General features: G+C 42.5%; 1 protein-coding gene and 1 long non-coding RNA gene across 3 annotated transcripts in view; one reads left to right on the top strand and one right to left on the bottom strand.

Moving 5' to 3' along the window:
* MTMR10 (myotubularin related protein 10) overlaps positions 1 to 24,467 on the bottom strand; it is a 58,871-nt gene extending 34,404 nt beyond the window's left edge. For both annotated transcript variants that reach the window (XM_081838975.1, XM_081838974.1), the window contains exons 1-3: positions 24,288 to 24,467; positions 17,207 to 17,267; positions 3,506 to 3,642 (exon numbers count right to left, since the gene is read on the bottom strand). In XM_081838975.1, the coding sequence (XP_081695101.1) occupies positions 3,506 to 3,642; positions 17,207 to 17,267; positions 24,288 to 24,341 (252 nt within the window). In that variant the 5' untranslated portion in view covers positions 24,342 to 24,467. The remainder of the gene's footprint in view (positions 1 to 3,505; positions 3,643 to 17,206; positions 17,268 to 24,287) is intronic.
* A 1,816-nt stretch (positions 24,468 to 26,283) lies between these two features.
* Positions 26,284 to 27,691, top strand: part of LOC309328937 — a 177,497-nt gene continuing 176,089 nt past the window's right edge. The window contains exon 1 of the long non-coding RNA XR_014150917.1: positions 26,284 to 27,121. This is a non-coding gene — a long non-coding RNA (uncharacterized lncRNA). The remainder of the gene's footprint in view (positions 27,122 to 27,691) is intronic.

Below are 27,691 nucleotides of genomic sequence, written 5' to 3' on the forward strand. Positions count from 1 at the left end.
CAAGGAGATAAGTTAAGAAAGGGAGTTATATTAAGGTTTAACTTGTTCTTTTGATTTTTCTTTTGGATTGTATTTTTTTTCTTTTTTAGCTGTTTTTGCTTTTGCTATTTTTATTTTTTTTTTCTCTTTTTTATCTTGGATAATGTTTTGTTTTTGTATACTGTGTTCTTTTATGTAATCTTTTAAAAGTTGAATAAATATTATTGAAAAAAAAAGTTGTTTATCTCCTTGGCATCTGGTGGGAGGGTGTTTCACAGGGTGGACACCACAACTGAGAAGACCCTCTGCCTGGTTCGCTGTAACTTCACTTTTTGCAGTGGGCCAGAAGGCCCTCAAAGCTGGACCTCAGTGTCCAGGCTGAATGATGGGGGTGGAAACGTTCCTTCAGGTATACAGGGCAGGGGCTGTTTAGGGCTTTAAAGGTCAGCATTAACACTTTGAATTGTGCTCATGCCTTTAGGACCAGCATTATATGGTCCTGGCAGCCACTCCCAGTCTATCTGCTGCATTCTGGAGCAGTTGTAGTTTCCAAGTCACCTTCAAAGGTAGCCCCAGAGCAAGTACCACTCTAGCAAGACAGGGTGCAGGTAGGTAGGGTCTTAGCCGTCATACCAAGTGGAGCTGGTAGACAGCTGCCCTGGACACAGAATTAACCTGCACCAAAGAACATGGTGGTGTGTTTTTTAGGGCAGTATCTCATTACTATCATCTGGCAGTTTTTAAATTTCATTTGGTCTAGTTCTTATTTGTATATTTTTAATGTCCATATAAGTATTTTCAGCATTTGGTAAGATATCTTAGCATTTGGGGCTAAGATCCAAGATGTAACTGAACGACTGCAAGGAATCATAAAACCCACTGACAAATACCCCTTCCTCTTGGTTCATGTGGGAACCAATGACACTGCAAGCAATAGCCTCCAGAATGATTCTATGATCTGCTGTCTCTTTCCTTCTATTTTAATACTAGAATCATATTTTATTTTAATACTAGAATTTTATACTATTTTATTTAATACTATTTAATTTTATTTAATACTATTTTATTTTAATACTAGAATCATAGAATCATAGAGTTGGAAGAGACCACAAGGGCCATCGAGTCCAACCCCCTGCCAAGCAGGAAACACCATCAGAGTACTCCTGACATATGGTTGTCAAGCCTCTGCTTAAAGACCTCCAAAGAAGGAGACTCCACCACACTCCTTGGCAGCAAATTCCACTGTCGAACACTGTCGAACAGCTCTTACTGTCAGGAAGTTCTTCCTAATGTTTAGGTGGTTTTAACTTATACTGTGCAACTGTTTTGATAGTACTTTGGTACCTCGGGTTAAGTACTTAATTCGTTCTGGAGGTCCGTTCTTAACCTGAAACACCACTTTAGCTAATGGGGCCTCCTGCTGCTGCCGCACCGCCGGGGCACGATTTCTGTTCTCATCCTGAAGAACAGTTCTTAACCTGAGGTACTATTTCTGGGTTAGCGAAGTCTGTAACCTGAAGCGTATGTAACCTGAGGTACCACAGTATTATGCTAGATATGTTTACTATTTGGAGTGCCCTAAAATAACTTTAATTCATAATGCACTGATCATATTGTTGTGTACCTTTGGAATTTCATTCCAAACTATTCCTATTTTCTTGTAAACTAAAACAATAATCTAGATGTATGACAATAACATTCCCCGCTAAAATTTCAACATGCAAGGAGGCAAATCAGCAGGACCTGCATCATTATCAAACTCCAGTGTCTACTTTTAAGTTTATAAACAAAACAAGACTACATTTGCAAAATAAGCAATGTAAATTGTGATCAAAGCCTGGGCTTGCTGTTCTCTTCTAGGAAAATGCTCTTTACACATGTGGCGATTCCCCACTTTGTACACACCAGACATCTATCTCCTCATGTAAGAAAATCAGGAATCCGCAGTGCACACAAGAGTTGATGAATGGGAACCATTGTTGCTGAAGTGCATGGCAAGTTACATCAAATTTATTTTCATTTCAGGCACTTTGTTTTGCACCGATTTTCAAATTGAGAAATTGGTTTTGCACCATTTCTAATTCTTTAATAGCACTCTCATAATTTTTATTCAGATTTGTCATGGCCAATGGCTAGTGCAATAAAGTTATTTGGATTGGATTTTCAAATTCAAAGAGTGTGGGGAAAAACTGATGCTTTAGCAATTATTTATCTTTTCTTTTAAAAAACAGAGAGGGTGTGCCTCTCTTAAGATGCTGAGCACATGGTACACAGTAAGAGTTGGGACCACTGGCACTCTGGCTCTTCCCCTCCAAGGCCGCTTCACCTGGTAAGTAAGACTTCTATAACCTGGCCTACAGAGAGGCCTTTTAAGTAAACCAGAAGGGCTCTTCTTATGTTAGATACATTAATCTTTATTATTATCAGAGCAGAAGCATTCTTCATCAAGGTCAGGAACGAGCAGTGGCCCATCTCTCAACCAACACCACCCCTCATTGCCAGGCCAGGTCCCTGTTCTCCAACTTCTAAGCCGAGCTATCTAAAGAAGCCAAGTATGCCTGAGTATCAATCTTGTTATTTATTATGGCTATGACAGATCAACATGGCTATCCACCTGAATCTGGGTATCAATGGGCTACCTAGCTCTCAGTGGATGTGCAAAGCCACCAAGGGAAGTGCCCAGTACTAGGAAGCAGATCCATCTGCTTCAGCCTTGTCTTTCCCTGGTATTGCACACTGCCGAGGCCATTAAAATGACAGCCAAGTAATTCAGATACGTGCTGCAATTCCATGTTTGTTGTAGAACCCACAACTTTCTGTCCATTAAAGCAGCTGCAGCCAAGTCAAGGAAAGTGCATCACCAACAGTTTTGGCATGAGCTGGCAGTGGCCAGTAAGAAGAGGATGGATATGAGGGTACTCCTTGAGGTCACTCATTTATCATATTTTTACTCACAGTTTCCCATCACAGAAGCCCTGTGGGGTAGGTTAGGCCAAGCAATTGCAACTTGTTCAAGACCACTTAGCAAGATTTACCATTGGAAGCCAATATGAACCTTGGTCTCCATGCAAATTCAACACTCTATCCACTTTAACACACTGGGGTCAGGGTAAGCAACGTAATATTAAGCATTCAAAATCTGGCACATTAGGGCTGAATGAAGAATCCAGGAGAACATATGGTAGCTAACACCAGGAGGAGCCCAGTAGACCTATGTGTGCCTATTCTGCTGCTTCTCCCTGCCTACACACCCCTCCCAGCAAATGCAGGTAATTCTGAGCCAAGGTATTAAGCTTGGTTCAAGATAAGGAACCTGGAATGGTTTGGGAAATTAAAAGGCCTACTCCTGGAACATGTATGGACTCAGGATTGCAAGTGTGCTGGCTACAGATGAGTCCTGCTACAGCAGACAATCTAAGTAGGAGGTCATGGGTACAAGGACCTCCACAATGGATGGATGTCTCTTGGGTCCTCTTGTCAGCCAAGGGCAATTGTATTATGGAACTCAATAGGCGTAGAAACCAACCTGAAGTGGCATAGGATCATCTGTAATGAAGGATATCTTGAAGTTGCTGCAAACCAGCTTTCCCCACAAATCATACTGACTTGTATTTGTTGCAATGCATTTCCTCACAAAGTTCACTTCATTCACCACAATTTCACCTTTAAAAAGGGGGGGAAAGCAGATTAAAAGAAGATTCACTCAATGTCTTAATCACAGCAACCTGCAAGGAGAAAATTCACACCCATGAATCTGTGATTTTACGAAGTAATTTTTGGGGGGGAGGGGGAATTAGTTGTGAAGCAAATACTGAATCTCCTTTGTGAGGAGCTTAAGCTTTACTTCAATGTATGTATTGCTTGGGTCATGTATTGCTTGGGTCATAAAGGATTACTAAATAGAACCTATTAATCAAGTAATCCCAATCTGGAGAATAAAAAGCTTCATGATACCCAAGTATCTTTACACAGGTATGAGGGAACCTGTGGTCTTCCAGATGTTGGTCTCCAGCTACTATCAGCCCCATTCAACGTATTCAATGGTCAGGGATGATGGGAAATGGAGTCCAGCAACACCTGGAAGGCCACAGGTTCCCCACCTCAATCCAATGCAAAATCTGAATTTCAAGATGTTCATCTCCAGTTACTAAAAACTATTTTTCTCTTCTATACACCAAGAGCCCTCCAGATATTTTAAACTGCATCGTCATCATGATATAAAATTTATTTAAATACATACATCATCTTTCAATGGCTGCTTACAATAGCTAATAAAAAAAGAAGAGGAGAGTTCCTATTCCTTTCACAACACTGTTCCTCTTAGGTCATTCTAGAAAGCGTTTCAACCCTTGGATCATTCCATCCCTCTAGACAGTCACACCACTTTTAATGGGTTAATTAATCCAGATCTGCAGACTTCAATTTCAAAGAAGAGATCATCAGATTTGTTTAGAAATATACTGACAGATACAACCACAAGACCACAGCAGAGTATGCAGAGGTGGCAGTGAAAAGTACTCTGCATTGCTTGCTGCCAGACTAAAGAAAAATGGCTTTTGTGTCTATGCCCCCCCCAACAGAAAATGACAATAAGAGACTGGACAGGGGAGTGTGGTCATCCTCCATCCTTATTTGCAAGGCTGGGGGAAGATGTTTGATCTTCTATTCAACCAGCAAGGCCAAAAAGGTAGAAAGAACATAGGTCACTTGTTGTCCTACTCTCCCATCCCAAACCTGCATGATCCAGCAAGCGATAAATTGACTTGCAATAGCCACTCAAAAAACCCCACCAACCTTATTTATTTGCCAAATAATACAGTTCAGGAGTTTGGCTTCACTAGGGAAAGGTAAGCAGCAGAGCTGGTATTTGCTCTCTATTATGTTTAAAGTGAGCAACAGTGCAGTTTCCTTCACTTTCCTTTTCCATGGCATAAGCTGTTCTGAGGGCAGAACGACAGTCACTTGTGTGTGACTTGAACAGCCAAAGAGCAGAAACAGGAGATGAGTGCCAAGAAACTAGAAAACAACCCACCCACCACATTACTGTGAAAACATTCACAGAGACATGCTCACTAATCCAGCCAGAGGATTACATCCAAATTACATTCTCTCAAATTTGAGTTACATTTCAAATACTTTCAGAAAACACATGCAACAATTTGATTTCATTAAAAGATTCTGTTTAAAGTACACCCATGAACACTTTGCTAGCTGGCATCTTGCTCTAATGTCAACTTTCAAAATCTTATACATAGCTTATCCTCAGTTCACTGTATGAAAGTGAGCACTGTATTTTTCTGAAGTGAGGCAGCATAAAATGCTAAAACAGGAAATATCACTATGCAACAGCATGCTATAAAAAGATGGGGAGGGATGGGAGAGGTCAGAAGAAAAAGCAGAGAGTATGATTTTAGGTTCCAGAAACCAGCCCCAACACTTGGGCTTCCACCTCAATCAAGATTTATTTTATGTTGTCCACAGTTAAGGTTTGTTTGTTTTTATTTCAATCTGGTATTTTCAATATATACTACCCCTCTCTCTCTCTCATTTGAAATAGAATAAAGTTACCTGCTGAACTGAACATAGCAACTTGTATAGATGGGAGGAATTTTCTGAACAAGGTCCCCAGATGTAGTGCAAATATGGCAAAGCCAGATGAAGAACCTGGCACCTGTCGTGTGCTCTTGGGCTTGAAATTGAAGAGTAAACTACAGATATATAAATCCTATGCCTTCTCAACATGTTAACAGCCAATAGAAAAATAGTATGAAAGCTTATTGTTTATTAAACAGCAGAGACATAACACTGAAAGTTACTTCACATAGTGAGCACTGAAGCCACGTAAATACTGTACTATGAATGACTGAATGGGACACCTTTAAAAAAAACACCTGATCATCAACTGTTTGTTGGAGATCCCATTCCCCATGTCTATGTTGCATTGTATTCTGATGTTTTAGGGTTCTGTGTTTAGGTTTTGTTGAGCAAATTGCCAGCAAAATTAACTGGTACCAAAAGCATTGTAATGTAATAAGTCTACTTAATGTGACAAAAACAGGAAGGAAGTCATGTAAGTATCAAAGAGAAATGCAACCAAGAAAGTCAAGTAGGAGCAAAACTCAACAGCTGCATCCTGAACATGACTTGTCTTTCTGAAAGCTGGGCAAGATTTTCTTTTAGGCTGAAGGGTGGGTACCATATTGCTTGTCATATTAGCAGTATCTGTGCTTTTAAACACGTGCTTATGTTTGCTGTAAAACTTCAAAATCTTTGACTAAGAATTTTTTTTTTTACTGCACATTTCTACAATTGGATTATTTCTGATGTAAAAGCTCATTTGTTCCAGTACATTTTAGGAATCCAGCACCAATGCATGCACTCAGCTGACATGGGAAATGTCCTAGGATATATTCTGGGGAAAGGATATAGGCACGTGGAAAAATAAGAAGTTGTAGTATTGAATTGGAGGTGGGCCCTATGATGCCTTCCTGCCACTATCAGAAACGCAGATATCTAAGCTTATCTCCAAATGGCACCTTAAACCTAGGTTGCTGTCACCACAACAGAATGTTGAGGCACTCTTTTTGTGGTGGCATTTATATTTATTATTATTATTATTATCATCATCATTTCTATATTGCTCAATATTTTAAAGAAAACCATCTCAAAGCAGTTTACAACACATTAAAAAGTCAAATAAAACAATCCAGACTATATCAACCTGTATACCATTACTGCCACAAGACAGTTGTAGCTTGGGGGAGGGCGGGCAAAAAAGTAGTGAGGATCAGAAATAGTGGTTTGCTAAGGCCACCCATGAAGTGGGTGAAGTAGGAACTTCCAGCACATCATCCCAGCAAATCATTCAGCCTTACCTAGGACACAGGACTTCTCTAGGGAAAACTCTCACAATTTCTCCCAGCAACTGGTGCACTTATGGTACAGCAGCAGCAGCTTATAGCATATATAGATGGATGTAGTTCTCAACCATATAATGGTTTACACATGCACTGTACATAAACAGATACCCAGAGAGCAAACGAGTATATTAAACTGAAAAAAAAAACCCCTTGAATAAATTTGCTTTCTGACCTGATTATGGTCTCACAGCATTTTCAGTCACATAAGTTCTTACTGAAGAGTGGAATATTAAAACAGGATGGGTTTATTAGCATGCAGCAAGCATTTATATGTAAATTTCCTCTAATCCATGTTTAAATGAATCTTCTGTTCAGCTTGCTCAGTAGCTATTTTAAAGTTCAAAAGAGAAAAACTGCATTCTGGTGAGATTCTATTTGTAAACTCATGAAGTGCTTTTTGACAAACCTTTAAGGGAATTTTCATGAGCTCTTACAATGTGTTAGTGGTCCCACAAGAGATCTAGAAGTAATTGCATGCTGTTATCTTAACTGTTGCCACCTGTTCAGATTTTATTCAATATCCTTCCCTGTGAATTAATGCTTAAGATGCTGACGCTAATGGCAGATTACATGGGGCTAGGCTCAAAATGAGGCAATTTTATAATTAAGAATGGAAACCAAAGTATTTGGACATTGCAGAAAGAGTAACAGTTTACATTGTTCAGTAGGATCTCTTGACATGATGACTTAAATTTTACAGGAAAGAGAGAGAAGTGATTACGATGGAAGTGATAAGAATGAGCAAAAGAGTAAGGCTTTTCAGATTGGTCACAAAAATTACTTTTTAATATTATGCAATGTTGATCGCTGCCCCAGATAAGTCAATCGTTTCCCACAACACACAACAAACCAGAAGATGTACATCAAGCAAACCCCTACTTTGAAGTTATGATGCCATACCCCAATGAGGCACCCACAAGGCTCCCCACTCCCCAACCTTTCCTCTTCCCTCATCCCCTCACCTGCCTAATGGATCAAAACAAGTCAGCAGCCTTTTCTTAGCAGCTCCCACAGTGTGGGAGTCCCTCCCAAGAGAGATTAGATTGGCTCCAAGTTTGTAATCCTTCTGCCGGCAAGCTAAGACATTCCTGCTGCAGACGATGCTGATCACTTGGCTATCAGGCCAAACTGTTTTTCTAATGGGTCTTAATGTATTTTAACTACTGTTTTTAACTAGTTTTTTTAAAAATAAATAAAAACTTTGTATCTGATACTACTACTTTAAAATGTTGGAAGCCACCTTGAATTCCAACCTGGGAGAAATGTGGGATATTTTATTTTGTTTATTTATTAAATTTCTATACCACCCTTCATCCTAGAATCACAGTGCAATTTACAACATAAAACCCAAAAATACATAGCATAGTAACAAACAAAAACAATACCCCCCACAGTTTAAAAGGCCATAGATTGTTTTATTAGCCAAATATACACATGATATAAACTCATGAAATAGTAAGATTAATAATCATTTTCTAAAATGTCTACTCAGAAAACCAGTTCAAAGCCCCAGAAGGCTCGCTATTACACACACCGCTCTTGATTTTCATGATCATCTTTGTTACCCTGAGCATGTCCTTTAACTCCTTGTCTCCTAAAGCTCTGATCTACATTTGGTTGTGCCAAGTAAGAGCTTGTTCCAGCACAACCAAAGAAGCAAACCATGGCATACACTAACTGGTATCCCAACCTGGTCTGCTATTGACCATTCATTGGCTCAGATGAGAACAAATGCCCCTTTCCAAGCACTTGTAAATTAACCAACCATCATCTGCATGTCATTTAAGGTCAGGATCTCCACTATAAATATGCACAAAGAACCTCTTGTGCATTACACTCAGTTCCAAATCCAGACCACAATTAGTTGCATAAAATATGTATGACTCCTCTCATCTGATTGAAGAAAGAGGTTCACAGGTTTAATAGTAGACAAAGGAAAAGAACCACAATAATCTGAAAATGGGTTCAGTTTCAGTCAAAACTTTTGTTATGGATATTTTCTGTATGTCTATAAAAATGAGTTATATCAAGTACACAATAAATAGGAACATGGGTATTCTCAGATAATTCAGTGATTTGTACTAGTCCAAGCTTAGTTTAGAGATGATAGCTCTTACCTATAATTTTACCCATCTATGCATAAATGCAACCTCCTCTAACAGAGCCTGCATAAAAGTTTTAAGCGTAAGGGGTAGAATGTTCGCACATGAATCATTCCTAACTCAGAACAACCAAAGCAGTCATTGAACTTCCTGCACTGAACCACAAATGTAAGAAATTATTTTAATGCTTAATATAGAACTAGACACATGCCATACCAATGCTTCCGAAACTAAACTCTCCTTTAAATGCAAGTGTTTTATTATAAATGTAAAAAAATAATAATAATAGCATCACAGAAACCTGGTTTGGGGTGGTTGGAAATATAGCATAACTCAACTGTATACATACTTCTAGAATACTGTGATTTGTGTTTGATGATGCATCTAGCAACTGATGGGGAAGGAATATAAAAAGAGAGAACGTTCTAAATCTGTGCTTTTTAAAAACAACTCCAACTTGGCTTAAAATTTCATGTTTTGGGGTTCAGTGTTTAACGTACAGGAATCCACACTGTTGTTATGAATCTAGCACTACCATCTTGACAATGTGGGAAGAAAAGAGGGGTGAGAGAACAGTAAATAAAGGACATTTCGTTGAACCCACCCACACAACAGAAGGAAGTAGAGTGTGTGAAGAAAGGGTAACAAAAGATGAACATTTATTATCTGAATTTACAAAATGTTGCCTATCAAGACATTCTAACCAATTAACTAAACTACATACATCAGTTGGTTCTGCCCAATTACATTAGCTCTTTGGGAGCAGGAGAACAGAGCATGTTAAATAGGGACAGTGACTAACTCACTTCTGATCAGAAAAGTAATGCAAGCAAGCAGGGTGCAACTAAACTTGCTGAAGTGTGTCAGCAGCAGAGTTTACATCTTTTCAAGATGTTAGTAAGGACAGTTGGAGAGTTCTGATAAAATGGGCAAATTTCAGAACATTCATAGATAGAAAGTTAACGAAGTTTATTCTTCAAATATTCTGATTTAGAGATAGAGAACTAAGCATAGAATAAGTAATGGAATGTAGCTAGGACGAAATTAGAAGATCTAGCAGGGAACAATGCTACCTGCCTGCATCCTGAATTAGCTGGTTAACTATGCATTCTGTACACTGGTTGTGAAAGATGAAACATGAAAAATAACTGAGGCCTCTTTTTGGCCAAAGTTTGTTAGGACTTTAGCAATAGCTTTCCCATGGAAATGGCACCCTAAATTTCTGCAGAATTCAATAGAAACCTGTGTTGTTACAAGTCACAGTCAATATGCCTATTTCACTTCTATGCTGTCAGCAATATCAACTCACTGGAGAGTAAGCTCCTACTAACGATGACCAATTAAGTCTCATAACTACCGGTACTTCCTACAACTGGAGGGAAGTCCCAAACTTACACTGTATAATTTGCTGTCTGGAAAGTGAGGAGAAAATGGGGCTTAAGCATTAAAAACCTTCCTCATTGCTATGATATTCTTTCTAGTACAGACAAAAATGAAACTTGAACCTTGGGTGTGGTGGGCCAGTTATATCTGACCGACCCCTTCTGGGCCATATTTGAAAAATTCACCCACCCACAAAGCACTTGACATTACAGGCAACCCCCAATTTGTGTGGGTGTTGCGTTCTGGGTAACTGCATGCTCTGCTCCACACAGCCACTGTTCTGCACCCTTTTCTGGCCACTTCTGCGTCACCGCAATGTTTGTGTGCAGAGTTGCAAGTCAACTGGACACAAGTAAATTGCTTGTTGCCTGTAAAGGTAAAAGGTAAATGACCCCTGAACCAAAGGTGACTATGGGGTTGCAGAGCTCATTTCGCTTCAGGCCAAGGGAGCCAGTGTTTGTCCAGACAGCTTTCCGAAGCTTCAAGGAGGCTTTGCTCTAGGAACACAAAGGGGTTTGAAGTGAAACCTCTGCTAAAATTGAATTTTTCTCCTCCACTGCAGCTGGTTTCACTGCACACTCCTTCAAGATCCTGGAGCAAGGTAAGTTGCATTGCCCATAAAGGGGGGGGGGGGGAGAACGTGCCATACTCCAACAAGGAAGGGCCTAACAGGCCAACCTGGGATTCAAGGAGGGCCAATGTTACATGCCCACAAGCTGGACGTTCACCTACCCCTGTTGCAGCTGCATTCAACAGGATAGAGAACTATCGCACAGAGGTGTAGCTCCTTTTTTCTCCTCTAACAGGGAAGTAAGACACTGTTGTACTCTGGACGCACTCCCACTATACAGAGAAAGCAAAATATTCACTATAAATCCTAACAGTGTATCAATCTTCAGTCCCCCCACACTTAAATTCTCTATTTTCTGATGTGACATTCTAATTCCTCTTTAGTCAGACTGTCCTTTGCAGAATCAGCTGGCCTCAATAATGACTCATTCTTCAACCCACATCAGCAACTGCCTCCCATGTTGTTTGCAGTTTTAGAATGCTTCACAAAAATATTCCATGGGTCAAAGCTTCAGTGAAAACACACACCGAAAGTTATGCTGTTATTTTAATTGGAAAACTGAATTCTGATAACTTGGATGAGGCACTTTCAAGCTTGTAAGCTAACAGAGGGGGTTGCTTTATCTGTTTGCAATGTATGCTTAAATAATCTGGGAGCAGCTCCCAGGGGGAGGGGGGGCAGTGTGCTGCCTCCTGTATGATATTTATTTATGTTCTCTGCAGTTCATGACCCGGCAACTATTCCTACCCTGCAAGTAGGTTGAAACAGCAAGTCTGTTGCCAAGTGTGGAGAAATCTCAAATACCAATAAATCATGAAGTGTGGAAAACTAAGCTTTGTGCAACGACTATGGTAGAATGCAGTTGAGCTGTGTGCAGGACAAGCCAACATCATTCTGTGCTTCTGACCAATAAAAGAAAGACCCATTGGGCTGTAAACCAAAGTTCAGCACATAATTAGTCAAATTAAGAGACCATAGTTACTTTAGATTACTACACCCACAGATGGGGCACTGCCAGTTATCTTTTACAGATTTAATAGTTACATGTTTTATACAGAGTTTTAGACAATTCAGTGGCGGTCTTGGACTGAGTGCATGTCACTGGTGCTGTACAGACAACATAGGAACAACATCATAGGAAGCTGCCTTCAACTGAAACAGACTACTGGTCCATCTAGCTCAGTATTGTTCAGAACGACAGGCAGCTGCTCTCTACAGTTTCAGAAAGGATGCATTTCCAGCCCTTTCTGCAGATTGAACCTGGGACCATTTGCATACAGGTGCTCTACCATGAATTTCTGGCCCCTTCTCACACAATACATGAGCAACAAACACGGACCATTACTCAAGTGCTGGATGCTGAGCTCTCTTCACCCTAAAGCCCAAGTAAAAAGGAAAATCCATGCTTGGAGGCAAGCTTCATCACTTGCTTTATCAGCACCCAAGTGTGGCAATCAGTTATTGCTTAATCTCACATTAAATTATAGGACTGGAGAAAAAGTGGAGTTTCACAGTGAGCCTTCTGGGAAATAAATATTCATCTATTCCACATGATAGCAACTGTTAAAAATGTAGGCTGTGTATGGCCAGGGGTGGAAAGAGACCAAGTAGGCAGCCTTCATCTGCACCCCACTTCCCAGTTTGCTTTTTAGGGAAAAGGTTGATCTATTTTTCTCCTCCTCATCCCCTCCGCCCTTCTTGGCTTGCCATCTACCCTTCACCTCTCCTTTCTTTCTTAATGCTGGGGCTGGGAGGGAGCCCCCCAAGCAGTCCCATTCAATATGCTTATTTTTGTGCATCATTATCTTGTGTGGGGCTTACTTCCAAGCAAATGCACCCTGTACTGGCTCATGGGACACATGCCTCCATTCCAAGTACAGTGGGGTCGGAAGGCACATGCACGTGTAGGGCTGGGCAGGGCTCTTAGGGCTGGTATCTGGTTTTTAACCAATAAACTGCTGGAACTGGAAAGGAATCCTGGAGTGGAAAGAGAGACAGAGAGAGAGAAGGCTTAGGCAGCAGAGAGTAAGTTGAGAGTGTTGCACAGATGCTGCTAGGAAGGCGGCCATCTTGGCCTCTCTCGGTGCTGTTTGCAGCTTGGCTTGGTGTCCTGTGTGACACAGGTGGGGTGAGCAGGAGGGAAGAGGTGGGGAGAGTTTCAGTGGGAAGAGGATACAGAGGGAGGAGTTTCTAACAGGAGTCCCTCTGCCTGCTCGGTGTAAGTCACCCCTCCCTGAGCTTGCTCCTGGCCCACATGTCGGCAGCCTTCTAGTGGGAGCCAAAGGGGCGCCTGGGCAAGTTCAACATGCAGAGCTCCTCAGTCTACTTGGCTCTCCTTCTGGTGGTGGGTGTGCACTTCAGCCTTTCATACCAAGGTAGGGAGCAGAGAAGGGTCAGAAGCAAAGGGGAGAGATGGGGGCAGCAGTGGCGGCGGGGCAGGCATGTCAGCTATCTTATGTGGAAGGGGGATTCCTTGGAAACCACATGCGGGAAGGCGGCACCTCTGTGTCTGTGCAACATGCCTTTGAGGAAAGGGACGCTGAGGCAACCTGGCCAAAAGTTATGCCAAAGGTGGGAAAGCAGTGACAGGGGGCAAGGCTGACCTTTTGCTCTCTTGTGAGGGACACACCAAAATAAAGGAGAATATAGTGTGCCCGTCATGGCTTTGCAACTATGTAGCACAAGACACGTCCTTTCAGAAGGAGAAAAGTAGTCCTGGGGCAAGGAGAGGCGTTAGTACAGTTGTACCTCGGGTTACAGACGCTTCAGGTTACACGTCTTCGGGTTGCACACCACGCCGAACCCGGAAGTACCGGAACAGGTTACTTCCAGGTCTCAGCGCTCGCGCAGAAACACTAAATCACGATTTGTGCATGCGCAGAAGTGCCAAATTGCGACTTGCATGTGTGCAGACGCTGCAGGTTGCGAACGTGCCTCCCACACAGATCACGTTTGCAACCCGAGGTTCCACTGTACTTGATGGATGTGAAGGAAGGTGGGAAGGCTTTAAGCAAAAAACCTGAGCATATTGGCTCCCCAGTCCATGGTAAGCTTGCGGTCCAAACTGGAGGGCCACGATAAATAAACAAATCTTATTATTATAATATTTTATTTATTTATTAAAAATAAGTCTTCTAGTTTTGCATCTACCAAAGGTTTTAACACCAAAGGTATTAAAGAAGGTTGCATCCTTGTCCCTCATTTAATCATCTTATTCTTAAAAGATATGAGCCATCACTACTCCCTGTCAAAGGCTACCCCCCATGTTAGGATCTAAAGCAGTTCCTACACTTCTATACACAGATGACACTGCCCTTCTCTCTTTTACCAGAGTTGGGCTTTAAAGGTACTTAAAAGTATTCTACCAATACTGTCAAGGAAACCATCTAGCGATCAATTATACAAAATCTAAGGTTCTGGTATTTTCAAAGAGCTGATGCCCTTTTAAATATGGCGTATTGTTGATCAAGAAATCGAACAAGTAAAAAGTTAGAACTCAAACAAGCAAAAAGTTTTAAGTACGTAGGAGTCTTCCATTACAATATAAAATGGGTGACCCATCCTAAAAGGATAACAAACTCAGCTAAGTGTTCAGCAGCACAAATTAAACGATTGTAATCAGAATGTGCCTGCAGTGGTTAGGGCCTATAGTGCAAAAACAGTGGCTAGTAACTTTGCATACATGGCTAAGAGTCAATAAGACCCCAACTGGGCTGTTTCCCTTGATGCTGGTTGATAATTCTCAAACAAAATGGTGGAAGAGAATCACAAGAAAACTGAGTTTATATGGCCTTTCTCCAGAATATCTTTTAAGTTGAGATTAAACAGGAAGGGCTAGAAGTACCTTATTTTTCGCACATAGCTTTTAGAAGGGGAAAGCAAGAGAGAGAAAAATTCTGCACAGAGCATGTAAGCGGCTCTCGCTTTTCATGCTTTAAAGCAAGCAAAGTGAGAACTGCTTACATGGCTTCTCTCCCACTTTGCGCATCTCTCACTTTGCTTGCCCATCCCTCTTCCCGCCTTGCCGTGAAAGAGGAGGAGATACCGGGACAGGTTCTTTGCTTGCTTTACAGCGAGGTGGGAGAGGGATGGGCAAGCAAAGTGACAGCTGTGCAACACGGGACAGAAGCCATGTAAGCGGTTCTTGCTTTGCTTGCTCCCGTCCGTCCCTCCTCCCGCTTTACTGTGAAGCCAGCAGAGCAAGAGCCGCTGCTCAGCTATCGCTGAAGCCAGCGGAGCAAGAGCGTTAACTGCGCAGTGAAGCCAGCAAAGCAAGAGCGAAAGCTGTGCAGCGGCTCTTGCTCTGCTGGCTTCACTGCGAGTGACGGACGGGAGCCATGGCTCTGGCTGCGGAGGCATCCCTCAGCACGTGACCAGAAGGATCCCTCTGCCGCCCAGTGCATTCACTCCATAAGATGCACAGACATTTTCCCTTACTTTTTAGGAGGAAAAAAGTGCGTCTAATGGAGCAAAATATACAGTATAATTAAATAACAAATCTGGGATATAGAATACCAAAATGATCTTAACCAGTCCTCTAAAATTTATAAATCCTTACATTAACCTTAAAGATCACGCCCAGCAAATTACTTAAGTGCCCAAAAAAGGTAAAGGTAAAAGACCCCTGATAGTTAAGTTGAGTTGCGGACGACTCTGGGGTTGCGGTGCTCATCTCGCTTTACCGGGTCATGTAGCCAGCATGATTAAGCCGCTTCTGGCAAACCAGAGCAGCGCACAGAAACGCCATTTACCTTCCTGCCAGAGCGGTACCTATTTATCTACTTGCACTTTGAAGTGCTTTCAAACTGCTAGGTGGGCAGGAGCAGGGACCGAGCAACAGGAGCTCACCCCGTTGCGGGGATTCAAACCGCCAACCTTCTGATCAGCAAGTCCTAGGCTCTGTGGTTTAACCCACAGCGCCACCCACGTCCCCACTTAAGTGCCCTGGACAACCCTAAATATCATTGGGCATTTTCCAGAGCCCATTTTAATGTTCTCCCTTCAGCATTATTAGAGAGCAGATATCACAGCATCCCAACTGAACAGAGATTATGCCAATGCAACTCTGATGAGATTGTATCCATTGTGCATGTTCTTCTATACTGCCCTTTGTATCATGATACCTGAAGAGAGATAATTTTGCCATTATTAAGGAAATTACCTGGCCGCTCTGAAGAAACCTATATTAAATACCTTCTTGCCGACAACTATCTGAATATCACCAGGCCTGTCACAAAATTCTGTTTTATGGCAACAAGGACAAGACAGTGTGGTGAAAGTGATGGCTGACGAATGAGCACTGATTTTAAACTTTGGAACACAGATTTTAGTTGAAGGAGTGTTATTTTTTAACATAAATAAGTTTATAGGGAATTTTTAATTAAATCCGCCACTTGATGCTGATGAAGCGTACGTTGCTGCTGTTAATTTTGCTGTCTGGTCTTTGACCACAATAAAGATTGATTGATTGATCAGTTTCTAAAACAAATAGGGATTGCAATACATTCTCTCCTCTTACTGGATGAGTTACATATTTGCTCTCTCATTAAGCAGAGGCTGTTAGATCATGAATTTCAAAGACTATCCTATTCAGCCCTCTGTATGCACATCTGCTTACTTAGGTTTGCAGCCTTGTCATGGAAAGATACCCAACTACTTTTATAATTTAGATACCCCTTTGTATCATAAAGCTTTTTTTGTTAACCCATTCAAACACATGCCCCTCATTTGTACTGTCTGGAATGTTCCAAAAAATACCCTTCCAGAATAGACTTTGCTCTTGTGGTATGATTACACCAGATGCAATACACCATATAATTTTGGGTTGCCCTCTCTTCAACATTATTCAGGATATTTAGCCAAGATATTTAAAGTCAAATTTAAAACTACTTGATTTTACTTTATGGTGGCTACTGAGTCTTTTATACGTCTTATATGTTTAGTATGTCTGGATTACCAATGTTTCATGCATGATTTCTCTCTCTTATGATTTTATTGACTAAATTATGCCAATAAAGGCTGAATGAATGAAGCAAACAAATAAAAAGTATTGCTGAATTTTTAAAAAATGCAACTAGACATACTATTTTAGTGCTCAGGTTGGGGCAAACAGCCTTTTTACCCCAGTTTCTAACACCGAGTAGAACAGGATCAGATGTCAGAATTAGGAAGAGCCATCTTAAAGATTGACAAACATGTTCCCGCATATACCCATATGGGCCCCAAAACACTGCAACAGACAGAATGCTTACCTGGCAAAAGAACTGGCTCCAATTTTTTAAGTCTAGGCTCCGGTGCTATCTTGTCTTCAGTCTGAAACACAATAGTGATAAAAGAGAGATGTAATATACATGAACTAATCTAAATTGCTTGTAGAATCCTAGTCTGAAATACATATTCTAACCTAACCCATAGCTCTCTCTCGTGCTGTGTGTGCGCGTGCAGAAAGATGAAAAGAAAAGAAAAGGACCAAGAGAGACAGCAAATGAAGAGATGGAGAGAGGATATTAAAGAAAGATAAAAGAAACATAGGTAGCCGCCCTTAGCTCTCAATTTGAGACTGTTATGGCACAGACATAACTGTCTGTAGCAAATACAGTGCATGACCACTGCTGTATAAACATTATGCTTTCAACAAGGCTGGCAACTATCTGCAGTATCAGAACAACTGGCTTCTATGCAAGTGGGTTAATATGGGAAGTCTTATCAACTTTGCATGTGCAACTGCACATGCTGCAACTGTGAGAAACCCTCCTGGACACCTTGCTGCAGCATAAAGCATGCCATGAAGCTTTAAAAAAACTTTCTCAGGCATAAGAAGAGGGTGTAAGCCCTTTGGAACAGCCTCACTTTTACTGGGATTTTTTGGCATGCTGTTTTTAGTCACATGTTCTATTTCTTTGCATTTTCTTCCACAGTTCTTACAAGGGTTTTAAAAAATCTATCTTTTAAAAAAGCTTAATTCCAAAACTGAGTAAAAATCTAAGCAAATGCATTTCAGTTGTGCTTGGCCAAAAGGAAAACAAATCATTTTGATTAGCAACACGATGGAGAAAAGAAGTTTTATGTCAAGAAGTGGGACACAGATTTTTTTTTTTTTTTAAAGTAATTACGATGGTTAACCTTGATCCAGGAATGGATAATTGGCAGAATTCAATTTTTTGTAATATCAGGGGAGAGTTTTCATCAGAAGCTCTGCCACAGCAATGTGGTGTTGTCACATGGTGCAAAATTAGAAACAATATTCCACAAGATCTATCATCTGCCAAGAAGAGATGGCATCATGAGAGTGAGTTCCAGTCAGGGGGGTCACTAGGGGGCGCATCGGAAGATGGCTGACAATAACATCTCTCCGACCCACACGAGGTAATTTGGAGGCTATGATGGGACTAATTAGCCTCCCTACCCCCCGCCAGGATAGTGGGGGGGGGGGACTGCCTTGTCTGCTGTGCCCTATACCACTCCCGAATTTGTGGGGATGGGGGCACTAGGCACAAAGCCCTCCTGTGGGATTCCGGTGCTCCTGGACGCCGTCCCTGATCCGCGCCACTAGCTGCAAGAACTTCAAAAGAAACAATTTGGATGAAGGAATGCACATATTTCGAGGAAGGATGGGGAGTAAAGACTGCTAACAGAAGAGATCTCTGATAAAACAAGACAAGAATAAAACATGAGAAGATACGCCAAGATACGGTATGGCAAATGACTGATGGGGGAGGGGGGAACTTTCCTTTCTTTCCTTATGTGATTAAACAAGAATCCCCTCCCCTCATGAGTCAGAAATGTCGTTTTAAGGACTTAAGCTGTGGATTTAAGGCTGTGTGGAGATAAACTTTCGAACCAAAGCATGTTTTAAGAAGAGCGTGGAATGTATAAGAGCTTTGGAATGAAGCAGTTAAAAATGCCGTCGCCATATTGGGAAGTTCTGTTGGAGGACTTAAGTCTGAGAGGAGAAATAGAGAAATAGAGCTGTTTTTATATTGTGGGTGAAACTCCTCAGTGGGACTTAAGAGCGACAGCTTTGCGAGATTAATGATGGAAAGAGCGATGTTATCTATGAAGGCGATGATATATGGAAACCATCTCGATTTGAGGATTGGAAGAACGGAAAAATTCACACAGGATTATTATTGGTGTTTATCGGCTTAAGGAGACTATCAGAAGAGATCATAAAGAAAAAAGAGAAAATATATGAACAAGATGTGATGTGGAAACAGTAAGATAAGACTGGATAGAATTATGAACTCTGTTTGGATTGATTTGGACTGATTTGGACATTAACGCAGTAGCAAGAAGATGATCAGAATCTCCCTTCGGATCTTGAAATATGGGTCCCCCCAACAAAATTTAAAATTTGGCTTTGTAATTCGGAATTTATGTGATGTGATTTAATTTGATTTGATTGGCTGGTTAATAAAAATTATTTTTTTAAAAAAAGAGAGTGAGTTCCAGGGAATGTCATTGCTATGTGTACCATACAATTCAGAGGCAGTATGCAACTGAATGCCGTTTGCGAGGAAACAATAGAAAAAGGGGGCTATTGCCTTCATGCTCGGGGGGGGGGGCGCTTCCCAGATCATCTGGTTGAACTAAGTTGAGCTACATTGGCCTTTTGTCTGATGCAACAGAACTCAAGTGACAGAGGCAGATGAAGCACACTGCCAGGGCCCCCTCTATGTGGTGGAAGCAAGGGAGGTAACATCCCCTCCCTGTTGAAGACTTTTGTTCACTCCTAAGGGTGGGAAAGTAGGTAAGCAGGTTTGACAGACACGTGTGTCAGCTTTTCTTTTTCCATTCATTTTCTGGTTGTGTCCATCCATGCATGTATGAAACAGGACTCACCCTACTTAAAAATGAGCAGCCACCACTCCAAGGGTTTTTACTTTACTCACCAATTTATCTGATGTCACAGTGAAAAAATAGTAACTTCTCCCAGCCCTTTAATTTCACTAACCAACACCTTTTTGCTTCAGGAAGTCAACTTTTAAGTTTAATGGCAAATCAGTCTTGAAAGCAGGGTATTTCACATTTACTAAAAAGCTCCTGTTTAAAATACAGTTTAAATTGGCTGTATCAGAGTTAGATGTACCAAAAAAATTAACCTCAGATCTCTCAGTAACATGAATCAAGTAGAATTTTAACTTTAATCCTTCAAACAGGAATTTTAAAAAGAAAAAAAAAGCTAGTTTTTTAATATAATAAGAAAAAATAAGAAAATAACAACAACAACAACAACAACAATTACTATTACTATATTATTATTATTATTATTATTATTATTATTATTATGCAGCAGCCAATCTGACTGGGTTGCCCCAGCCCCTCCCAACAAAAAAAATAGTAAAAGCACAATACAACATCACACAAAAGACATCCCTGAACAGGGCTGCTTTCAGATGTCTTTTAAAAATCACATAGCTGTTTATCTGTTTGACATCTAGTGGGAAGACGGGAGCAACTACCAAAAAAGCCTTCTGCCTGGTTCAATGTAACCTCACCTCTCACTTCAGAACTGGATCTCAGTGTCCAGACTGAAGTTCGTTTACAAACAGCTAAATTTAAAAATAAGCAAGAAATACAAGATACAAGCAATGTTATACTCAAATTGTTGTACTTTGAAGGCAATTTAAAGTAGCTCCAGGGTTGATATTTTTTGTCTTGCTAGAGTTTGTGCCTTCAGCATTTAACAGGTGCAGGTTTTATTCAACTTCAAGATACTGTGATATAAAATTGTGTACCTGTTGAGCTATTAACAGCAAGTAATTGCTAACAGCAAATAATGTCTAATGATAAAAAGGTGATTAAAGTAATCCTTATAAACATATTAGCCATTCCTCCAAGTTATGAACTGGACATTTAAAAGCAGGGATAGTCTGAGGAGAGCCAGACAACTCTATTTCTTGTTGTAACACTGAAATACAAATTTTGCCAAGTATATAAGAAGGCCACATATTTAAACTAGTTGCCAAATAATGGGGAAAGGGAAGTATGCAAAGATGCATTATACACAAAAAGAGGTGACAAAGAATCATAGAAGTGTAGAGCTGCAAGGTACCCCAAGGGTCATCCAGTCCAACCCCCTGCAATACAGGAATCTCAGCTAAAGCATCCATGACAGATGGCCATCCAACCTCTTAAAAACTTCCAAGGAAGGAGAGTCCACAACCTCCCTCGGGAATCTGTTCCACTGTCAAACAGCTCTTAACTAACAGAATTTGCCCCCATAGATTTAGTTGGAATCTCCTTTCTTGCAACTTTAAGCCATTGGTTTGGGCCCTACCCTCCAGAGCAGAAGAAAACAAGCTTGTTCCCACTTCCATGTGACAGCCTTTGAGATATCTGAAGATGGCTATTGTATCTCCTCTCAGTCTCCTCTTTTCCAGGCTAAACATACCCAGCTCCCTCAACTGTTCCTCATAAGGCTTAGTTTCCAGACTCTTGATCATCTTGGTCTCCCTTCCTCTGCACATGTTCCAGCTTGTCAATATCCTTCTTAAATTGTGGTGCCCAGAATTGGACACAGTATTCCAGGTGTGGTCTGACCAAGGCAGAAGAGAGTGGCACTATTACTTTCCTTGTTCTGGAAACTATAATTCTGTTTATGCAGTCTAGAACGGCATTAGCTTTTTTGCTGCTGCATCACACTGCAGTCCACCAAGACCCCTAGATACTTTTCACATGTACTACTAACAAGGCAGGTGTCTCCCATCTTATATTTGTGCAGCTGGTTCTTCCTGCCCAAGAGCTGAACCTGACATTTGTTCCTACTGAAATTTATTTTGTTAGTGTCACCTCTCCAATCTGTTAGGGTCATTCTGAATCCTGATTCTGTCTTCTGTGGCATTAGCTCCCCCATCCCAATTTGATGTCATCTGAAAATTTGATGAACATCCCCTCAATTCCTTCATTCAAGTCGTTTATAAACCTTTCCTGGAATTGATGTCAAGCTCACTAGTCAATAGTTACTGGGTCTCCCCCCGCCCTTTTGAAGACAGGGACAACACCTCCAGTCTGCAGGGACATCACTTCTTTTCCAAGAATTCTCAAAGATTAAAGTCTGTGTTCATTCTGAGCTTCAGTCTGCCTGACCTTCACCCTGCAACTGTTGGCTCCTTGTCAGTGCTCAAAATCAGCCAGACACCAGGTGCATTTTGCACCTGGCTATCGGCCACCTGCAACCAAGTGAAGATGCCTGGGTGCCAGGATGGCACCTGACATCTCTACCATCTGGAGGTGCATGTCTAGGGATCATTGGATCTTGACTGTTTTCACACCATATCCTGTAGAATTCTATCTGTTATATTTTACATGCACAATCAGAATGAATTTCATGAACCAAAATGCTTTTTCTGTAAAGCCTGAGCAAGAGCAGTGAACATTATAGTCAATTGTTGTAGCTTATCTTCACTTACCCCACCCCACGGCCCTGCTCAAAGTTGTGAAGAATATTCTTACACTGTGAATGGGATTGTCACCATTAAGAAAAAGAGGTGGGAATATATGTGGACTGTCCCTGGATAAAGTGATTTTTCTTCTTTCAGTTCTCAAAGTTCTTAACCTAGTTCAAGGTTGTCACCTGAACTAGCCAGATGTTTAACTGATAATCAAGCACAGCCAGTGCATTGTTTGAAAAACAAGACTTTAGAGCCGTCCTGCTCAAAAATTGCAACTAGACATTCCATTTTGGCGACTGTAAGCTTGGTTTAAGGAGCCATTTGGCTGCGGTCCCATTTCACTAACTACAGGAGAAAATTGGAGCTTTACAGAAAAGAAAGAAGTTAGTTGTGAGTTTTAAGGAATGTGTTATTCTGTCACTTTCATGGGGATGATACAGAACCAACAAGCCTATTTTTCTTCCAAATTTGGCATGATTTTAGTACTGTATTGCTTGAAATAAGAGTTTTCCATCAAGCTCTGTATATATTTCAGAAACATTGTATTTAAAATTATTAGCACAATTTTTCTTAGAATCTCCACAGCCCACTTTCTGGGAAAGTGGGACTGTGATACAGTGGTACTTCGGTTTAAGAACAGTCCAGTTTAAGAACGATTTGGTTTACGAACTCTGCAAAACCGCAAATAGTGTCTTGGTCTGAGAACTTTACCTCTGTCTAAGAACGGAATCCGAATGGTGGAAGGGCACCGGCGGCGGGAGGCCTCATCAGGGAAAGCGTGCCTTGGTTTAAGAATGGTTTCAGTTTAAGAACGGACTTCTGGAATGGATTAAGTTTGTAAACCGAGGTACCACTGTACTTTGATCCTTCAGGCTATTAACAAACAAGCCCACACAGACTGAACGCAATGGAGCTTGCTTCTGAGGAAACAGGAAAACAAACTGCATGCCTCTCACACGGCCGTTCTATGCATGCCTGTGCAGACTCAAACCCCAATGGGGCTTATTCCAAGAAGAGGGATGTGTAGGAGAGCATTCTTTACCAGGGCATAAGAAAGCAATCTTAAACATGTTAACGCAAAAGTCAATCCCCCAAGACTGCAAGCTGGTTTCCTAGACACACTTTCCTCAAAAGTTAAGTTGCACTAAGGGAAAGGAGGGAAGAGGGCTCATTGCAAAGTAATGCATTAGGACTGCAAGGTGACAGCCCTGCTCCAGGACATGCTTTCCCAGAAATCAGCCCATGGAGTTGACTTGCTGCCAAGGAAGCTTCCATACGCGCAGAGAATGCTGCTGCACCGGAGCACCTGCTACATTTCAGGGTGCGGATGTTTAGCTAAGCAACTTCTGCAATAATCAGTTTATTATTATTATTATTAATTATTATTATTAAACTTGTGCATTCCTCAGTGTTTCCTCAAGTCCCACCAAGCAAAGACAGGAGCGGGTGACTTCAGCTGTAAAAAACCAAACCAAATCATGATACCCACTGAAACAAGTCCCACTGAGCTCAGTGCGAATTGCACTTATTGATATTATTTATTTCCCACCCTCCACTCTAAGGTCCCAGGGCGAGCGACGACATCGAAACACGCGCCTGCATGAATCCAGCCTTCCTATTACCATCGCTGTTATTTCTTGGATTTGCAGACGGTCCGTCATCCGCTCAGGACCCCCCCCCCCCGCAAGACACAAGGGCTGCGCTGTCCTATTAGGGGGCCCCCGGAGGTGGAGGGGGCGCCCTCGCTCCTGCCCCGGACTCGCGGGGAGCCCAGCGCGCAGCAGCAGCAGCAGGAGGGCGAGGGCGAGGGCGAGGGCGAGGGCGGCGGCGGTTCCCTCCAGCTCAAGCCGGAGCTCCGAAAGGGGCTTCCTCGCACCTCAGACCCCAAGTGACTTCGGAGGCGGAAAGAGGAGCCGCCGCCCGGGCGCGCGCGCCTTACCTGAGGCAAGAGGTAGGACTTGAAGGTGGCCTTGGGGGGCTTGAGAGGAAACATGACCGCGGCGGCGGCGGCGGCGGCGGCGGCTCCCGAACCAGGCCGACCCCCTTCGCCCCTCGCTGGCTCCTTCTCCCTCGGAGCTCCGGGCTCGCCTCTTGGCCCCACCTCACGCCCGCGGCGGCGGCGGCGGCTACTACGCCGGAGAAGCCACGCCCCCGACGTCACGCGCTCGCGCTCCCTCCGCGGCCGTCGTCGCGTCGGCTGCCGCTGCTTGCTCCTCCCTCCCTCCCTCCTGACTCCGCCTCCGCCATCCTCACGCCGCTCTGAAGGTTACCAAGGCGGGAGTTAGGGGCTCCGGCGCCCCGCCCCGGAAGGGGAGGAGCCTCAGCCCACGGGGAAGGCCAATAGCACGAGCCAGACGCCGCGGGGCGGGGCGTGACGGGGGGGGCGGGCAGCCGCTTCTTCCTCTCCCACCCCGCCCGCCCTCTCGCCTCTCGTCTCCCAGCAACGCTCCTTGTGAAAGGACGGTGGGGCCCCTCCGCGAGAACGGAGGCCTTCTCCCCTGGGCTCGGCCAGCGGCCATTCCAGGAATCATAGAACCATAGAGTCATAGAATCCTAGAAGAGTTGGAAGAGACCCCAAGGGCCATCGAGTCCAACCCCCTGCCAAGCAGGAAACACCATCAGAGCACTCCTGACATATGGTTGTCAAGCCTCTGCTTAAAGACCTCCAAAGAAGGAGACTCCACCACACTCCTGGGCAGCAAATTCCACTGTCGAACAGCTCTTACTGTCAGGAAGTTCTTCCTAATGTTTAGGTGGAATCTTCTGTCTTGTAGTTTGGAACCATTGCTCCGTGTCCGCTTCTCTGGAGCAGCAGAAAACAACCTTTCTCCCTCCTCTATGTGACATCCTTTTATATATTTGAACATGGCTATCATATCACCCCTTAACCTCCTCTTCTCCAGGCTAAACATGCCCAGCTCCCTTAGCCGTTCCTCATAAGGCATCGTTTCCAGGCCTTTGACCATTTTGGTTGCCCTCCTCTGGACACGTTCCAGTTTGTCAGTGTCCTTCTTGATCTGTGGTGCCCAGAACTGGACACAGTACTCCAGGTGAGGTCTGACCAGAGCAGAATACAGTGGCACTATTACTTCCCTTGATCTAGATGCTATACTCCTATTGATGCGGCCCAGAATTGCATTGGCTTTTTTAGCTGCCGCATCACACTGTTGGCTCATGTCAAGTTTGTGGTCAACCAAGACTCCTAGATCCTTTTCACATGTACTGCTCTCAAGCCAGGTGTCACCCATCTTGTATTTGTGCCTCTCATTTTTTTTGCCCAAGTGCAATACTTTACATTTCTCCCTGTTAAAATTCATCTTGTTTGTTTTGGCCCGGTTCTCTAATCTGTCAAGGTCGTTTTGAAGTATGATCCTGTCCTCTGGGGTGTTAGCCACCCCTCCTACTTTGGTGTCCATTGACCATTGATGAGCACCCTTTGGGTTCGGTCAGTCAGCCAGTTACAAATCCACTGAGTGGTAGCATAGTCAAGACTGCATTTTACCAGCTTCTCTACAAGAATATCATGGGGCACCTTGTCAAATGCCTTGCTGAAATCAAGGTAGGCTACATCCACTGTGTTCCCTTCATCTACCAGGCTTGTAATTCTGTCAAAAAACGAGATCAGGTTAGTCTGACACGACTTATTTTTCAGAAATCCATGCTGACTATTGGTGATCACAGCATTCCTTTCTAGGTCTCACAGATTGTTTGCTTAATGATATGCTGCAGAATCTTCCCTGGTATTGATGTCAGACTGACTGAGCGGTAATTATTTGGGTCCTCTCTTTTCCCCTTTTTGAAAATAGGGACAACATTTGCCCTCCTCCAGTCTGCCGGGACTTCGCCTTATCTCCAGGAATTCTCAAAGATGACTGCCAGTGGTTCTGAGATCACATCTGCCAGTTCTCTTGGATGCAGTTTATCTGGCCCTGGAGACTTGAATACATCTAGACTAGCCAAGTATTCTTGTACTATCTCCTTAGTTATTCTGGGCTGTGTTTCCTTTGCTGAATCATTTGCTCCAAATTCTTCAGGTCGGACATTGTTTTCTTTATCGGAGAAGACTGAGGCAAAGAAGGCATTGAGGAGTTCAGCCCTTTCTGTGTCCCCTGTTTGCATTTCACCATCTTCTCCTCTGAGTGACCCCACTGTTTCTTTGTTCTTCCTTTTGCTACGAACATACCCATAAAAGCCTTTTTTGTTGCTTTTAACCTCTCTAGCAAGCCTGAGTTCATTCTGTGCTTTAGCTTTTCTGACTTTGTGTCTACACATGCTGGCTATTTGTTTGAATTCCTCTTTGGTGGTTTCCCCCCTTTTCCATTTTTTGTACACATCCTTTTTTAATCTTAACTCGGTTAAAAGTTCTTTAGATAGCCACCCTGGCTTCTTTAGGCACCTTCCATGTTTCCGTCTCATTGGTATTGCCTGAAGTTGTGCTTTTACTATCTCCCTCTTAACAAACTCCCAGCCATCATGAACTCCCTTTCCTTTTAGTATTACTGTCCATGGGATCTCACCCAGCACTTCCCTAAGTTTTATGAAGTCGGCTTTCTTAAAGTCAAGAAATTGAGTCCTAGTATGCTTGGCTGCTCCTTTCCGCTGTATAGTAAACTTCAGAAGAGCATGATCACTCGCGCCTAATGATCCTTCCACTTCTACCCCACTAACCAGGTCATCAACATTGCTTAGGACCAGATCTAAAATGGCTGTTCCTCTTGTTGCTTCTCCCACTTTCTGGACAATGAAGTTGTCTGCAAGGCCAGTGAGGAATCTGTTTGACCTTATGCTCTTGGCTGAGTTTGAGGAGGCACCGCAAAAGGCGTTGGGGAGTCAGCCTGGCCGTTGGAGGGCTTCCTTTTCATTTTTTAAAAAATTAAAGGCAAACATTTATTGAAAAAATAATCATGAGGTTTTTTCCTTTTCAATCAAGGGAAATATTGCTAAGGCACACAGGCATTGAATTTAGGGTTTTTTCTTTTCAACTATTTTAATTTTTTAGGGCAAAAATTTGTTGAACCAAATAATCATAAGGGTTTTATATTTCCATTATTTCATTTTTATAGGCAACCATTTATTGAATTAAATGGTCGTAAAAGACATTATTTTTATTCATCGAAGAAATTGAACCTTAACAAAATGCATTAAACATTTTAAATCCATAGATTATATGTTTTATTATTCCATAATTTAAGGGGAAATGTATCCAGAAAATAAAGCAAGTTTCTGCCCCCTCCTGCCCTCCCCATTTCCAGCCTGGTGTGGGGGAGGGGGCCTTGAAAATGTCAGCCTGGCCCCTGCTCAGTTGGGGACAGGGCTGCCTGCCAGCTCCCCTCTAGTCCACTG

The sequence above is a fragment of the Podarcis erhardii genome (genome assembly GCF_964252035.2).
Source record: "Podarcis erhardii genome assembly, chromosome: 14".
Lineage (NCBI taxonomy): Eukaryota > Metazoa > Chordata > Lepidosauria > Squamata > Lacertidae > Podarcis > Podarcis erhardii.